This window comes from Halichoerus grypus, chromosome 1, assembly GCF_964656455.1.
Source record: "Halichoerus grypus chromosome 1, mHalGry1.hap1.1, whole genome shotgun sequence".
In the NCBI taxonomy this organism is placed as follows: Eukaryota; Metazoa; Chordata; class Mammalia; order Carnivora; family Phocidae; genus Halichoerus; species Halichoerus grypus.
The window spans coordinates 208523103-208540875 of NC_135712.1; the positions used below are offsets into that span (position 1 = coordinate 208523103).

The window sequence follows — 17773 nt, forward strand, 5'->3', positions numbered from 1 at the left end:
ACTGCCTTACGCTTTATGGGGCTTGGTGGGGCACCCTCTTCCTTTAGACAACTGCAGAGACCTGGGACCTTCCACGGAATTCTTAGGGTATAGAACCCAAGGCTCCAGGGAACCACGCCCCAGAGGCCTCATGAAAAGAAACACACAGGATACTTGGTTCTTTTCCCAAGAGAAATATAAACGCATGTCTGGAAACCTGCCAACACATCCAAACGATAGGTGGAGAAACACCACGTTTATAGAACCGCTGGGTGTGAAATGGGTGGTCTTCGTGGGGGGCTGTCACTGGGAGCCCCAAATCCTCTCCTTTCAGCCTGGCAGGGACAGAGCGAAAGAAACTCTGCTCTCCCAAGGTGTCTGATTCTCTGCTAAGAAGTTAAACTTTTAAAAATTAAAAAAGAGTCAAACAGACCACACTTAAACTTATCTTCTCTGGGTCCCCTGATCATCTCTCATAGAGCTTTAGAACTTCTGCTAAACTTGAAAATAAACAAAATAAGAACATTTGCTTAGGATGAGGATCCTGGAAGTCTGAACACTGGGCGCTCCCCTTTGGAGACTCTTGGAAAAGGCACGGTTTCTTCTTCAGATGGGTTTCTGTCTCCACGGTGCCAAGGAGAACGTACCTCGCCGATGACACTGAGGTGGCCTCAGCTGGCCTGGACCTGCCTACAGAGGACCTTACAGTCAGGAACTAGCTGCAGGGGCCGGAGAGAGCGGCGGCCCAGCCACCGTAGGCAGTGATGCTCCTCATCAACCCCCAATCTCTGCAACTGTGCCCAGTTCCTCAGTCACCAGGCTCCAGCCTCTCAGCCTCCTTCAACAGAAAACATGACCTGCCCACAAACCCCCTCAAAGCCAAACAGCACAGGGGGCTCACAATGGGAGCCAGCTTGGGGACTTCATCAAGCAGATAAAGACCTGCCCCTCGACGGCCAACGTGCCATAGTCTGGTTTTCAGGCTGATGATGCCACCCACGGCCATATAGACATCGAGACACTGGTCACAGCACTTTTTAAAAACAAAATATACAGAATCTGACCATGTTGATCCTTTGACTGAAACTTTCTGAGCCTCCTGCTGCCCTTAGGGTGAAATGTGAACTGTCTAGAGGGACCCACAGGACCCTGGGGACCTCCAGCTGTGCCCTGCCAGCCCCACAGCTACCTCAGAGCCAAATTCCTTGCCGTGCCCTCCCTGTGCCTGAGGCACTGGGTCAGGGAAGCCCCAAGAGACTCCCTGGAGTTTGCTCTTGATCTCTGCCCATCAGTCTCGGTAAGGCGGCCTTGCTCCGTGAAGACTCGGCCTGCAGCCCCGGGCACTCAGTATACACCTGAAAGCAGCCAGCTGAGCCTGGCCCCGACCACTTGGGACCAGTTCCTCTACGGACAGCCCGCACCCACGGCTCCCCTCCCTGGCCTACCGCCGGCACGCAGCCAGCCACGCGCACACACCTTTTCTCCGGTCATGGCAAAGGGTGCGTTGAACCACTGCTCGAAGGTGCTGCAGCTCTTGAAGATGGTGGGCAGCAGGAAGTTGAGGAGCGCCCAGAGCTCGGGGAGCTTGTTCTGCAGCGGCGTGCCTGTCAGCAGCAGGCGGCGTGGGGCCACGTAGTGAGTGTTGAGGACCTGTGTCAGCTTGCAGTGGTGGTTCTTCATTCGGTGGCCTTCGTCAACGATCATGTACTTCCAACGGATCTGTGGGCCCAAGAGCAAGCCGTCAGGGAGGGGCAGCAGCGGGGATGCCCCCACCTTAGCTAGAATCTCCCCACCGTTAGGGGAGTCTGCAGATGGAACAGCACATTCAGATGAAGAACCTGCGCGTGACAAGGTCCACTGACAAAAGGGACCGGCTCACCATGTGAGAGCCACACAACACCGCCCCTGTGAAGCATGGCGTGCAGACAGACACACAGGAGACACGCCCTTGACCTACTGTCGGGTGAACAATGCAAGCTGCACAACAGTACTCTGGTTTCCCCCCAAATTACATATGTTTGTCTGTAGCCCAGAAAAATCCTCCAAATAACACCCCCCTCACTCATTAGAGAGGGGCCTGGGTAGGGGGTCTACAGGGAATGTGGCTCAGAAGCGGGTACATTTTCCAAGCATCAGGCTGTGCCTCTAAAAATAGGAGTGGCACAGGTAAGTTTGGACTGTGAACCCTGAGGGGCTGGGGCCGTGCCCAGGACCAACAGACACAGGCTAGATGTGGATCCTCACGGTGAGCATGAGTATGCAGGTGGGAGCCCCAGGTCTGATTCGTGGTTTAAGTCTGCAGAACCCCATGATGAGCCTCAGAACTGCTCTGTGCCTCAGCTTCCACTGCCTGCAGGCACAATGAGGCCTGGGTGAGGCGGTGCATGTCAGGTGCCCAGAGTGAAAAGGGCAAGACAGCATCTCCCGTGAGGAGTCCCTGTCTCTTGGCCTTGACATTCATTAATGACGCTGTCAGGAAAGGAGCCTCGTTCTTGGGCTTGGGATGGGCCAGGCTTTGCCCTACGTCAGAGGGGTGTACCTGCACCACAAGTTGAGGGGAAGAGCCTGCTCACTAGACCCCAGCTCCCTGGGCCTCTGTTCCCTTATCTGTAAGCTTGGAAATGGATATGAAGCACCCCAAATCATCACAATGACCAAGCCCCTAGAGGTGACTTGTGAACACATCCAGCCCTGGGTCAAAAAACGACCACTCGACCTTTTCTCTACCAGATGGTTAATGGTCAGAACAGATGCATCATCTTCAGCCTTCAAACCAGGAAAACGGCCTTTTTGCAGGCAAGGAACTATGCCTATTTTATATCTGGGTCAAGGCATGGTCTCAATGATTCCCTGATGGTCTGACGTCACAACTCTGCCAGTTAAGAGGTTCCTAGGCCTGCATAAGCCCCACCAAACGTGTGCCAGCCCAGCAGCCCACAGCCGACAGAACACCAAGGGCCTCAGAGTCTCAGCCCTGAATGCCGAAATCCTACCTGCTTGGCGGGCTGGTGTCCTGAGCGCTGTGGTGCGGGAGGACAGCTAGCAAGGATGGAGGGCCGAGGCCTCCAGAGGCAGAGACAGGCCGGCCTCACCACAGCCCTGCCAGGCACGACAAAGGTAGGGCTGGCGGGCTGGGAGACACCGAATGTAACGAAACTCTTAGGGCAGAAGCTCTGAGGAGTTGGTCTCCGTGACATACGTAGGATAACCCTGGATCACATGTTCACCGACACCACGTGGCCACAGGGGGCTCGGTGTGTTTTACACAAGGACATGCTACCTTTGCAAGGATGTGCTTGTCCTTAATGATGTACTCGTAAGTTGTCAGCAAGACGTTGAACTTGCCACTCCGGAGCTGGGGGACGAAAGCGCGTCTGGCTGCTGGAGAACCCTGTGTGGGAGAGAAGCATGCACGACTCAAGCCTCCTGGGGCCACGGGGGCTGCCGTGGAGAGGCCTCCCCCGCTGACATGCAGAGCGGCAACTGCAGGAGTGGGAGAAAGGCATGCGGGCCACAGGCAGCCCAGGGGCTCTGGGAAGCTTGCTGTCTGCACTACATCTGTCCCGGTGTCCGTGGCCAATCAGCTCCCTCCTCTTCCCAGGGCTCCTCTTAGGCCTCCTGGCTGGAAACAAGGCCGCTGCCTCAAGGCTTCCCATGTGAGTGTGGCCCAGCTGACCACTCCCTGATGTAGCTCCAGCTTCTCCCCAATTAGCAAACCTGCCCTGTCCCTCCCCAGTTCCAAACTCCTGACCCATGTGACCAGGGCCCCAGGTTATAAACATGGTGCTTTCTCTAGGCTCGCATTCTAGGCTGACTGAACTTCAGTGGGTCCCATAAGCTCTTGCTGGCAGAACTGTTCTTAGCTCCTTAACTGCACCAAGTTCTCCCTGCACACACTGTTCCTGGTGTTGGGACCCCCCTCCTCCCCACCATGTGGCAGAGAGCCACACAACACAGGGCAAAAAGCCTGGACCCAGGAGCCTGGCAGGCAGGGACACAACCTGGCTGCATGAGGGCTGCCCTCTCTGCCTCAGTTTCCCCACTAAGATAATAGGCACAATTAGTCTCTACCTCATGGGGTGAATCGAGCTAGGCAGGGCCCCCAAGTACCATGTCCCAGAGATCACGGGTATACTCGTTAAGGCATCCTACATGAATGGGTTTTAACCAAAGCTCAGGTGACAATAACGAAACCTTCCAGGGAAAGCAATGATGTCACCAGATTCCACGAACTGACTGCACAGCATCATTTACAAACGCATTACTCGGAAATAAATAAATGATCCAAACCCTGCATGACCAGCACGATCCCATGAGTACAACATAGGAAAACGGGTGCATATGCATCATACCACTCATGCAAGCGGACTTCCCTCTTCGCTCATCTGTATTTCCCACTCCTACCCTGCCCTCATGTACGTCCATCCCTTCAGGCTGTGACCTACCTTGTAGGACACCTTCACCACAGAGGGGGCCCACTTGTCAAATTCGTATGCCCAGTTTGACAGCGTGCTGACGGAAACAAGGAAGGGACAGTCAGGTTCTTATTCATTCATCAACAGCTCCTGTCTACGACAATGTCCCCTGGGGCATGAGGCCGACGTGGCTGTGATGCTCAGAGCTGGTCAAGTAACCGACAGTCTTGGGGGAGGGAGGGGGTCATGTCCTGGGTGAGAGGAGCAGGGACACAGAAATGTGGCAGCAGGTAGAGGGGCAGCTGCCGCTAGGGTGGCAGGAACCAGGCGGCTGCAAAAGGCCAGATCCAGGAGCTGAACCTGGGAGACCAGTCCTGTCACTGCTGTGGGGTCCCAAGCCCCTCTGAGAACACGCCATGCATTGCAAGTCTGCTGCCGGGAAACCCGCACACTTACAGTGCCTCATTTTAGGCTCAGAGCTGTGGTGGAGGGTAGGCTGGGGAGATCGGGGAGCACAGGGGACACCGCAAGTTCTCTGTGCCACCTTGAAATGAAAACGGCCAGCCACCGCAGGCTCCTGCCCGGTAAGAGACAATGGAGATGGGGAGGACACACTGGCTCGGGCGGAGGGCTGGAAGACTGGGTGCAGGGCAGGAGCATGGACTCTCATCTGTTCCTCCGTGGGACAAGCAAGGCCAGGAAGAGCAGGGAAAGAGAGAAATGGGCAGGCGTGGGGGCAGGTGGAAGGCAGATGAGAAGAAATAATTCACCTGGGAAAAGAGACAGAACCTTAGGTGAGGGTGACAACAACAATAAGGCCAACTTCCAAGGGAGTGAGTTCCCTGAGAAATACTGGGATAGTCACTTTTTGGTAAGAAAGGGAACTTACTCAAAAGGTCTAGCCTGGGTAGTTTGTAAAGACAAGACTCAAAGGCCAAGTGGCAGAAACTGCTTGTGGCTCACCCAGCTCCCTCTGCGAGAAGTTCCACTGTAAGCCCCTAGCTCCCAGGCTCTTCAGCAGTCGGGCCAACCAGCTGGACATAGTTGGAGCAATGAGATGAAGCTCATGTTGCTGGGGTGAAAGTGGGGGAAAGCTCTCAAAGAAGGGTGGAGAGAGGGGAGAATCAGCTGCTCTTTACCCTGTCCACCAACCTGGGAACCTAGATGAAATGATGGAGGCAGTGCAGCCATCTTGCAACCATGAGGTAAGAAGGTTAAGGGCAAAAGTCATACATTAAGGGTGACTGAGCAGAGAAAACTCTAGAAGCCTGGGTCCTGGCATCTTGGAGCCACTGGCCCTGCCTCAGATGAGGCATTACTGAGGGTCAGCAAGATTGCCCTGGTACAGTCACTGAAGTCTGGATTCTACTGTATGGAGCAATGGCAGACAGGGCACCAAGAAAGAAGATGAGGGCCAAAATATGAAGTGTGGGGAACATCTGTAGTAGGAGGAGAGAAGAGCCAAGAGAGTCAGGGGCAGGGAAGACTGAGGAGCTAGGGTGGGAGACAGAGTCTAGTGGGAGGCAGGACAAGCAAACTCATGGTGGACAGTTGTTCGTCTCAACAGATGGATGGGACAGCTGGATGGCTGATGTCTAAAACTGCTCCCTCGGGCAAAAGGAGCTCTTCTGGCCTGGAGATGTCATTTGATGGACCAGATCCTTGTCTGGGTGGAACATGGTGTAAAAAAGCCTGAAGATCAACACACTGAAGCTGATTTAAATAACCTTTGGAAAAGATATTTTAATTGGAAAGACAAAAAGAACTGGATCTAAACACTGTACTCCAATTGGTAAAGCTGTTTCTCATGGATTAACTATTTGGAAAGTGCTATACAAGCTAGAAGGAGCTCTATGGGTCTAGCTGAGTTAGAGACAGCTGTTGGCCATGACTAGACACAGATCACGTTACATAAACACATTTATTTCCTAATGCTGTCCGCTGACAGGGCCTGCCAGTAAGGACGATCAGAAGCAAGGGGGCACCCCTAGCACCCAGCTCTTGGTTTCTAATACTGTTCTCTAAGAATAGAGACTAGAGCCTCTTAGAGAAATGGCTGATTCTAGGCCTCAGACAGGAAATGTACAAGTGGAGCTGGGGGCATCTCTGGGTGCCCAAATACAACTAAGTGTCTCAAAACCCCACAACAATGGGGCCATGTCAAAGGTACAGAGTAGCCAACTAAAAGCTCCCCATGGCTAACGCTGGAATGATTCGAGAACAAGATAAACTAGTATTGGTGTACAGACCAAAGTATAAAATAGTACCCATGAGTCTACACTGATATAAATGATTAAATAAATTAACAAATGGGAAGAAGAGATATATCTTCTGTACAGAATAATTCTAAAGGATTTATAGAGCTATTTGCCCCTCAAGGAGGGAGAGCTTAATTGCCCACTTACACGGGCGCTAAGCTTAGGGACTGTTCCAGAATACAGTATATGGAAGGGGAAGAAAGAGTAACTTCACAGGGCAGACACCTGACAAGCAGGACCTCAACCATGTGACCAAGGTCAACATCACCCAGGACAAGGCACACTGACAATAACGGCCCCTGAAACGATGTCGTGACAGGGTACCTTCACCCCTGTGCTCTTTGGCCCCCATGCCCACCATCCTGTTCAAGCAGGAGAAAATCCCCAGACAGGCCTAGATTGAGGGATATCCTACAAAACACCTGACTCGTCCTCCTCAAAACCACCAAGGTCAACAAAAACATGGAAAGCAAGGAGTGCTCGCAGACCACAGAGGGCGAAAGCTACGAGAAGACTGAATGCAGTATGGGATCCTGGAATGGCAACTGGATGTCAGGAGAAAAGTAGAACACTGAATCAAGTCTGGAGCTTAGTTAACAGTAATGTGCCTGCTGGTTCCTGAGTTGTGACAAATGTACCACAGTCATGTGCGATGTTATCAACAGGGGAATTAGGAGAGGGCACACAGAGACCTCGAGGTACCTCTGCAACTTTTTGGTAAAGCTAAAACTATTCTAAAGCAAACCACCACAATGACCAGGACATGGAATCTGGAAACAGGAAACCAACCTGAAGGGTCTCCCCAGGCCAGATCTGGGACAACTTAAGCAACAAAACTATGAATGTGTGCATTCTGCCACTTTCAGATAGAGTTACACAAATAAATTAATACATGGAGAAGCACAGTTCTTCCTTAGAGTGGATCTCTCACACCTGTGGGAGGAGTGATGGAAAGAAAGCCACCATTGGCCCTTCCCAGAGGGGAAGGGGTCTCAAGGCAGACCCATCTGATGGACGTGGAAATCTCTGGGGAAAATATGATTGAGAAATGGGACCTTTCTGTGCTCTCCACGTGCCTCACCATCAGGAACTTATGAATTACAAAGGAAAACTCCTAAGATTATGTGGGGAAACTGGCAGGCATCACCTAATGGAGACCAGTTGTCTTTATAACTGTCCTGGAGTTAGGAAAGATTTGGGAAGCTGATAAAAAGGAATATAGGAAATCTTTATTCTATTTTTGCAATTGTTTATAATTAATTTCAATTGTTAGAAATAATTTCAAAATGAAAAGTTACAAACAGAACACCTACGCTGTAGGACAGCATGTAGGAGGGAACTATGCCGGTGGAGATGAAGTCAAACGTCACACTTCGGGAGAGGGGCACAGGAGCTAAAAAGGGGGACTCCAGTCACTGGTGGGCCGGGAGACAGTGCATGGGGAAGTGCAGCAGAAAGCTGAGAAGTTGGGTCTGGCTATGAGGGAGGAGGCGGCAAGGCCATCTGTCCTCAGGCTGGGACCTTCTGTCGCACTGGGCAAATAGTTCTCTCTCCATATGGATCTGTTCCTAGCAGGGCAGCCAAATTTATAGGACCACAAGGAGGGGAAGGCAGCAGGAAGAAATAAACTTCTCCAAGTAAATTCTGAGAGAGTTCTGGGACCCTCCAGCGTGGCTGTATGGCCTCTGGCAGCCTGGCTGTCTTAAAAGCAGGAGGCTGTCTTATTTCCTATGGAATCAGGGTATGAGCACTCAGCTTCCTGTTCTCCCCCTGGACAGCTGATTTAAGGATGAAGTGGTTGCTGATGAGTGCTGGCCGAAGGGGGGTTGGTGCGTCTCTCCAGGGCCAAGCCAAGTGCAGACTACAGAGGCCTGGCCACATCAGGGTAGACCACACCCCAGGCCTGTGATTGGTTTCATGAATGACATGAAACCTGAGATGGGTCCAGGAAAGCCAGCTCCAGGACTTCTAGAAAAACTGCGGGGCAGGTGAACCATATTGTGGCAGTGCTGAGCTAGGAAGAGGGATGCCCAGGGTGGCTGGTCAATCCTGGCCCCCTGAGGGCTGCCTGCCGGAAGGAGGTGGCCAGCGGCGCCACAAGGTGGTGAGTGAGAACCTCTTTGGGACTCGGTTGGAGGACCCAGATCCTATCACACTAAGCATCAGGGTTGCCATGGACCAGAGGGCTCAGTGCCCTAGGGAGGAATAGTTAAGGATATTTCCTCAAATGGCTCTGCTCCACTCTGCTCCACTCCGCTAGCAGGAGCTTGTCTGGCTTCTGCAACACCTTGTGTGGAGTGTGCTAGTTGGGGGATTTGAAGGGGACCTCGAGGTCATCTTGTGAGAGCTGCCCCAACAGGGATGATGGGTGGGCACTCCCTCACCCACCCTTCTCCAATCTTGCCCCTTGAAACCAGATGCAGGATGCCGGATTCTGTGTCCCCTCAGAATGGGACTGTATTTGGAGATGGGGTCTTTAAAGAGCTAATGAGGTGAACCCAAGCAACAGGGCCTTCCCACTGGACACTCTAAGACCCCCCAGGGGTAAGAGCACTTACGAGAGAGGTACTATGATGAGAAAGGGTCCGTTGATCCGCTTGTGCTCCATGAGGTACGTGATGAGAGCGATGGTCTGGATGGTCTTCCCCAGGCCCATCTCGTCCGCCAGGATGCCATTCAGGTTGTTGTTGTACAGGGACACCAGCCACTCCAAGCCTTTGATCTGCAAGGAGAGAGGCGAGCGGCCAGGACTGAAGCCCAAGTCGGTACGAGAGCATTCCCCGCACTGCAGACTCAGCACAGCCAGGCCCGCGGTCGGCCTAGCCACGAACCACCTGTGGCCATCTCGAGTTTTGGTATTTTGCTTTCAGTCAGCCCACTCCTTGGTTTCTTGGCCTCATCCTCAGCAATCACTCCTACAAAATTACAGGGCTGCCGTGCTGGTGATATGTCTATAAAATCTCTTTTTCTGGTACATATTCAAACAGCTAAGTTTCTACCTGGAAAGGCCACCAGGAAGCAGGGCTGCTGACATTTAACTCCCTGGCCTCACTGCCACACACAATGCAGTGGCCACACACGGCAGGGCTCCGGGGACCACGCACCTAGCACCTGTGCGCCCAGGCTGGGCCCCATCCTGGCTTGGCCACTCCTGAGTTGTGTGATTTTGAGGAATCGCTGCACCTCCCTGTTCCTCATTGTCCCCCACCCCCATCGAACGCAGAGATGGAAGCACCTACTAAATCGGGTCGTTGAGGGATGAGAAGCCAATGAGTAGAAGCCTCCTATTTGGCCTGGCATACATTAAGCAGCCAGCAGATACTAACTGCACAATTTTCATCCCCTCCTGGAGGCAAAGGTAACAGATTGGGCCCCTGCTTTCCAGATGGGGAGACGGAGGTTCAGAGGGGAAGAACGAGTGTCCAAAAGAGCAAGATTGGAATGTGACTTGAGCAGCCACCCACCACCGGGAAACCTCGAGACTGCCGTGTGGATGTGCCCCTCCAACCTTACCTGGTACTGTTTGAGGACACCATTGACCATAAGTGCTGACTGCTTATCCACTCTCTCAGTGACAGCATGGGCCACGGCATAATAGGACTGCAGGCCCCGAGCAAGGGCCTGGGACACGCCGTACTCGTCATCCACGTCTTGCTTGGCATTCCTGGGAGATGGAAGCACCGTGTGAGGACACCCATTCCTATCTGTGACAACGTGCTTCTGACACAAGCCTCTGCCGAACGGCCCTTTCTGCCCAATGATCCGTGGCTTGAGCCATAAAATGAGCCCAGTGCAGCCAGAGAATCTGAGGTGAGCCAGCCACGACTACTAATCCACGACTGCATGTGTGGGTCCCAAACCCACCCTCCCACAACAGGAATCAGGTCACTGCCACATCATAAGAAGAGTGTTTCTTTCCGCCAGAGACTGGTCCCATAGCCCGCCCTCTCTACTGGGCACTCATGAGCCTAAAGGGAAAATACACATGACACAGCCTCACGCAAAACCAGAATCGTTTATGTTGTGGCTGTTTCATGATCCAATCTGGAATTATTTTTAAAAGTGATTTTAAACTATCTACGTTTTGGGGCCGCCTGGGTGGCTCAGTTGGTTAGGGGTCTGCCTTTGGCTCGGGTCATGATCCCGGGGTCCTGGGATCGAGCCCTGAGTCAGGCTCCCCTGCTCAGCGGGGATCCTGCTTCTCCCTCTCCACGCTCATGCTTCCACTCTCATTCTCTCTCTCTCTCAAATAAATAACATTTTAAAAATTAAAAAAAAAACTATCTCCATTTTATTAATGTGACATACACGTGATACAATTTCTGTCATATTGTTTCATCCTGTGCTGTGGATTCTGTCTTTATGTCTTCTTAGGAATCCTTCAGTGAGTTTAGTGGGGTTTTCCCTATTTCTCTGATGATTTCAAAGGACTGCCTGCTTGCTCTAGGGCTGCTTTCTTACCTATAGCGTATACAACTCTCAATCCTCTATTTCTTTTAAAGAGTATCAACTAACTTCATACCATAAGCAACGATGATTAGTATGGTAGTTGTACCTGTGCTTACAAGAGCAAAAGATGAGAAATAATGTGAATGCCTGCCACTAGGGACAGGCTCATACAGGACAGCGTAAGGTACAATGCCACGCGCTCGACAATGCGTGGAGCAAGCATCACCTCGAGGTGCCTGGGTGGCTCAGGCGGTTAAGTGTCTGCCTTCGGCTCAGGTTGTGATCCCAGGGTCCTGGGACAGAGCCCCACATCAGGCTTCCTGCTTAGCGGGGAGCCTGCTTCTCCCTCTCCTCCTGCCTGCCACACCCCGCCCCTTCCCCGTTTGTGCTCTTTCTCTCTGTCAAATAAATAAATAAAATCTTTAAAAAAAAAAGAAAGAAAGAAAGAAAGAAAGCATCACCTCTGAGAGAAAACTTCCAGTGAAAAAAGCCAGGGGCAGGAAAGTGTGCCTGGATACACGTGTGTAAGTGAAAAAAAATAATTATATACACGTTTTGTTTGTTGAAACATGAAATACTCTGAAGACACACGACGCTGGAAGTACTTCCTTCCAGGGGAGGGACTGGAGTCGGGGGCTGAAGAACAAGAGTGAGGAGGCTTTTGCTCTACACCCAACTCTCTCTCAAGCACAAGATGAACCATGTGAATGGATGGAATATTCAAAGCCTACGAAAACCAATGAAATGTGAAGGTAATCAATTTGTCCCGTCTGCAGTCCCACAATGTCTGCCGGCGGGACAGGGGTGCGTGCTGTCCAGAGAGAGGCTGGGATCCCAACAGTCCTGCTGGTGCCACCCTGAAGGAAGCTGGCAGAGCAGGAGGCCGCGGAGGGACGCCTTACTCAATGATGTGCCGGGCGTCCACTTCCGAGACGTCATCACTGTCTGGATCTGGAATCTTCTTCTTCTCCTCAACGGGCAGGTTGGGAGGCTGTGCCGGCTGTGGCTGCTCCTCCTCCTCCTCCTACCGAGACACAAGCCCACGTGACCCCAGGCCCCCCACAGGCACAGGCACAGGGCTCCCAGGTGGAGGGCACACTTCGGGAGGCAAGTGCTGTTTTCATGGCCTCTTACTCTGCCGGAATGTGTCATGCCTCTTCTCTGCTGCTTCTCTTAATTGCTCCATTTATGACTTTTAGTTTTCCTAAGCACGGAGCACTGACACTTCTTTTTAAAGCTGTCTCAGGGGGCGCCTGGGTGGCTCAGTTGGTTAAGCGACTGCCTTCGGCTCAGGTCATGATCCTGGAGTCCCAGGATCGAGTCCCACATCGGGCTCCCTGCTCAGCAGGGAGTCTGCTTCTCCCTCTGACCCTCCCCCATCTCATGTGCTCTCTCTCATTCTCTCTCTCAAATAAATAAATAAAATCTTTAAAAAAAAAAAAAATAATAAAGCTGTCTCAGGATATTGTCTTCTTTTTACTAGTAGTAGATGCCTCATGCACCATGCCTCCCTCCATCACAGAATGCATACTACCATGCTTATTCCTTGCCCGACCAACTCAAAGCAGTTTTTCATTTGATTCTCTTAAATTTTTAAGTATTAAACATGTTATAGCCAATTTTCGGTATTTGTTGCTCTTGATTTACTTCTGGCTTTACCAAAAAGGCTAAAATGGCTACACTATGTCAAATAACACCGGTGAGAACAGCCATCCTAGTTTACTGCGAGGTTTTCTATCAACCTGTAAATTAGATTTAAGTGTTGTTCTTCATTAAAGGGATTTTTCAGCCTTTACTGAGACGATAAAGGGGTTTTGTGGGACATATTGCTGAAACACACAGAAATGCATTTCTCAATGTTAAACCATTCTTGTATTCTTGGGTAAATCATACAAAGTGCCAATAGGTTATCTTTATGTATAATGGGATTGCTATTAAACTAAAAGGTATCTGTAATTAATCTACTAAATGATTCCAATCAAAACCCCATGGGATGTCCCTTGGAGCATGCAAAATGATTTTATAAGCGATTTGGAATAATGTACAGATGATAACAGCACAAACATTTTGGGCAAAAAGAAATCGTATTTGGTACAGACTTATCCTAGCTGATATCCCCATGTCTGGAATTAAAATGGGTAGGACTTCTAAGTCTGAGCGAGGAAGTTCACAAACTCACGAAAAATACGTCTTTTTGAAGCTGGACAAAATTCGCAAAAGCAACCATCTGAGAGCTCTAGGAGCCTGAGAACCATTAATGCTTGAAAAACCGCTGAACCTTGGGTAAGAAGAGTGGGAGATGGTAGCGTTCTTACTTGGGGCAACTTCCATCTCTCTTTACCCCCAGCTCCACCTTGAAGGTTCTGCCAGGACGGCCAGGCCAAGAGCACTGGCAGCTGAGGCTGATGGGGACTCAGTCACTCTGTAGCAGGGGGCAAGGCCCATACCATCCAGTGGCACTGTTGTTATGTAAGTGAGGTTCTCAGTTTTGCTTTGGTTGGGAAAGCAAATTACTGCCTAAGCCTGTGACCATGTACAGAGAAAAATGAAGAAGGGCCTCACAGGAAGTAAAAGCCAAGGCGGACCTGAAAATGGCCTGAACTTCAGAATGTGTTCCTTTATACACACTGATCCACCAGAGACAGAAGCTTTATTGGCTCAAGATGTCTGAGCACAATCACTGCCCAATCACTGGATAACTACTAAGTTCCAAAAAAAGTTACTAAGTTACAAAGAAATCCTAGACAGCCAGGATTAAAAATAAAAACAAGAATAAAACCAAAAACTAAACTGAGCAGAGACACCAAAGGTAGCACACAGCCCTGGGGAAAGAACTCCACAGACTGAGCCCAAGTACATTACTACACAAACACCACTACCAGAACCACCACCCAGGAGTGGGAGTCAGAATCCAGCGTAGTTAAAAACAGGCTTCCACTAAACATTACAAGACGAGCAAAAAGGGAAAGTGTGATGTGTATTTAGGAAAAAAGCAAATGAATCCTCTCTGTTCCTAGATGTTGAACTTAGCAAATAATCTTTGAAGCAACTATTATTATAAGTATGTTCAAAGAACCAAAGGAAACTATCTTTAAGCACAATAAATCAACAAATACAGAATCTCGATAGAAGGTAGCAATGATAAACTTCCCAAATTTGATGAAAAGCAAGAAACTACCCAGCCAAGAAGCTGAACAAACACTAAGGAGAATAAATACAGAGAGTTCACAATCTGCTAAAAAAAGCCAAAGCCGACAAAAGCCAGAAAGCAAGAAAGAGAAAAATGAATCATCAAGTACAGAAGATCATCAATACAATTAGTGCCTAAATTCTCATTTGAGATGGAGACCATAAAGTAGTGGAATAACACATTCACAAGGAAAAAGGCTGTCACCAAAGAAATTTGTGTCCAACTAAACTATTCTTCCAAAGTCAAAGCTACAGAAATACAATCGCAGATTTACCAAGGCTGAGAGAATTTGTTGCTAACAGATAGTAACTCAAACGCTAATAGCATTAAAAATGGCAACTACGTGGATCAATATAAAAGACTCTATAAATTCATTTTCCTTTACTTGTCCTCTACTGACTTATTTAGACCAAACTGTAAGATGACATGAGGTATGAATCAGAAGACCACTTTGTAGGGTTTATAGCATATATAGGTACAATATCCAGATGTGTGTATATATTTGTAACATATGTGTATGTATATACACAACACAAAGGAAAGGTAGCAAATTGATCTAGAGTAAAGCATAATTTCTATATTTTCCCAGAATGGAGTTAATATTAATCTGAAGTATACTGTGATAAATTAAAATGCATATTGTAATCCTCAGAGCAACTACAAAGCAAACAACTAAAAAGGTACAGTAACAAAACTTACAGAATAAAGTGGTACAGTAAAAAATACTTAACATGAAAGCAGTAAAAAAAGGAACAGAGGAAGAAAAAAAGACATGAGACAAAAGAAACAGTCAAATGACAAATGTAAACAAAGTCATATCGATAATTACATTAAATATGAACAGTCTAAAACGCAATCAAAAGGCAGGCACTGTCATACTAGATGTATTTTTTTTTCCTTTAAGATTTTATTTTATTTATTTGAGAGGGAGAAAGACAGTGAGAGAGAGAACACAAGAGGGGGTAGGGTCAGAGGGAGAAGCAGACTCCCTGCAGAGCAGGGAGCCCGATGCGGGACTCGATCCCGGGACTCCAGGATCATGACCTGAGCCGAAGGCAGTCGCTTAGCCAACTGAGCCACCCAGGCGCCCTGTCATATTAGATTTAAAAAGCAAGATCTAGCTATCTGCTCTTTCAGATTCAAATGAACAAATAGGTTTGAAGTAAAAGAATGGAAAAATATATACCATGCAAAGAAACCGTAGTTGTAAGAAAGCTGGAGGGACTACATGAACACCGGACAAAACAGACTTTAAAACAAAAATTACGGGGTGCCTGGGTGGCTCAGTCGTTAGGCATCTGCCTTCGGCTCAGGTCATGATCCTGGGGTCCTGGGATCGAGCCCCGCATCGGGCTCCCTGCTCGGCGGGAGCCTGCTTCTCCCTCCCCCACTCCCCCTGCTTGTGTTCCCTCTCTCACTGTCTCTCTCTCTCTCTCTCTCTGTCAAATAAATAAATAAAATCTTTAAAAAAAATAAATAAATAAAACAAAAATTACTAGGGGCGCCTGGGTGGCTCAGTTAAGCGTCTGCCTTCGGCTCAGGTCATGATCTCAGGGTCCTGGGTTCAATTCCTGCATCAGGCTCCCTGCTCAGTCGGAGTCTGCTTCTCCCTCTCCCTCTGTCTCTCCCCAGCTCATTTTCTCTCTCTCATAAATAAATAAAATCTTAAAAAAAAAAAAAATTACTAGAGGGGTGCCTGGGTGGCTCAGTCGGTTAAGCGGGTCTGCCTTCAGCTCAGGTCATGATCCTGGGGTCCTGGGATCGAGCCCCGCATTGGGCTCCCTGCTCAGCAGGAAGCCTGCTTCTCCCTCTGCCTGCCGCTCTGCCTGCTTGTGCTATCTCTCTGTCAAATAAATAAATAAAATCTTTAAAAAAAATTATTAGAGACAAAGATATTTAATAATGATAAAATATCAAATACATCAGGAAAATATAACAACTAAAATATATGTATCAACAGAACATTAAAATACATGAAGCAAAATCTGACAGAATTTAAAGGAGAAATAGACAATTCAACAAAAATAGTTGGAGATTTTACTACTTCCTTCTCAACAGAACTAAACAAAATCAGAAAGGATACACATGACCTGAACAACACTATCCACCAACTCAACTATTATATACAGAACACTACACCCAAAGAATGCAGAACATGTGAACATGAAACATTCCCCAGGATCCTGAGCCAGAAAAATGAGTCTCGATAAATTAAAAAGAATGAAAATCATACAAAGTAATCTCATACCATGAGAAAATTAAATTAGAAACCAAAAACAAAAAAATCTAGGGAATTCTCAAATGCTTAAAATTTAACAAACTTTATTTATTTTTTTTAAGATTTTATTTATTTACTTGACAGAGACACAGCGAGAGAGGGAACACAAGCAGGGGGAGTGGGAGAGGGAGAAGCAGGCTTCCCACAGAGCAGAGAGCCCGATGCGGGGCTCAATCCCAGGACCCCGGGATCAGGACCTGAGCCGAAGGCAGACGGTCAACGACTGAGCCACCCAGGCACCCCAAAATTTAACAAACTTTAAATGACCTGATGGTCAAAAAAAAACCCCCAAACACAAGGAATATTAGAAAATATTTTGAACCGGGCACCTGGGTGGCTCAGTTGGTTAAGCGACTGCCTTCGGCTCAGGTCATGATCCTGGAGTCCCTGGATCGAGTCCCGCATCGGGCTCCCTGCTCAGCAGGGAGCCTGCTTCTCCCTCTGACCCTCTCCCCTCTCATGTGCTCTCTCTCTCTCATTCTCTCTGTCTCAAATAAATAAATAAAATCTTTAAAAAAAAAAAAAAAGAAAATATTTTGAATCGAATGAAAATAGAAACAACTCAAAATTTACAGGCACAGGGTGCTGGGTGGCTCAGTCGGGTAGACATCCGACTCTTGATTTTGGCTCAGGTCATGATCTCGGGGTCCTGGGATCGAGCCCAGCATCGGGCTCCCAGTATGATCCTGTATGTGACAATCCTAAAGAATCTACAAAAACCAAAACCAAACTATCCAGAACAAATAGTATGAGTTCAGCAAGTTCATATATACATACAAGACCAATATTTTTCAAAACTAGTACAAGAAGTTGTATTTTCATGTAACTGCAATAAAGTATCCAAAAATACAACTAAGTAATCAATTCTAGGGGTGCCTGGGTGGCTCAGATGGTTAAGTGTTTGCCTTCGACTCAGGTCATGATCTCCAGGTCCTGGGACTGAGCCCCAAGTTGGGCTCAGTGGAGAGTCTGCTTCTCCCTCTCCCTCTGCCTGCCTCTCCCCTGCTTGTACTCTCTCTCTCAAATGAATTAGTAAAATCTTAAAAAAAAAAAAAAAAGCAATCAATTCTATTCATAATAGCATCAAAAGAAATATTTAAAAATAAATTTAGCAAGGGGTGCCTGGGTGACTCAGTCGTTAAGTGTCTGCCTTCAGCTCGGGTCATGATCCCAGGGTCCTGGGATCAAGCCCCGCATCGGGTTC

At 48.8% G+C, this 17773-nt stretch overlaps 1 protein-coding gene across 12 annotated transcripts in view; it reads right to left on the reverse strand.

Moving 5' to 3' along the window:
* Nucleotides 1-17773, reverse strand: part of SMARCA4 (SWI/SNF related BAF chromatin remodeling complex subunit ATPase 4) — an 88077-nt gene that overhangs the window by 33316 nt on the left and 36988 nt on the right. For all 12 annotated transcript variants that reach the window (XM_036075171.2, XM_078055595.1, XM_036075221.2 and 9 more), the window contains 6 exons: nucleotides 12004-12125; nucleotides 10166-10316; nucleotides 9211-9374; nucleotides 4425-4491; nucleotides 3260-3370; nucleotides 1456-1698 (listed from right to left, as the gene is read on the reverse strand). In XM_036075171.2, coding sequence (XP_035931064.1) covers nucleotides 1456-1698; nucleotides 3260-3370; nucleotides 4425-4491; nucleotides 9211-9374; nucleotides 10166-10316; nucleotides 12004-12125 — 858 coding nt within the window. The remainder of the gene's footprint in view (nucleotides 1-1455; nucleotides 1699-3259; nucleotides 3371-4424; nucleotides 4492-9210; nucleotides 9375-10165; nucleotides 10317-12003; nucleotides 12126-17773) is intronic.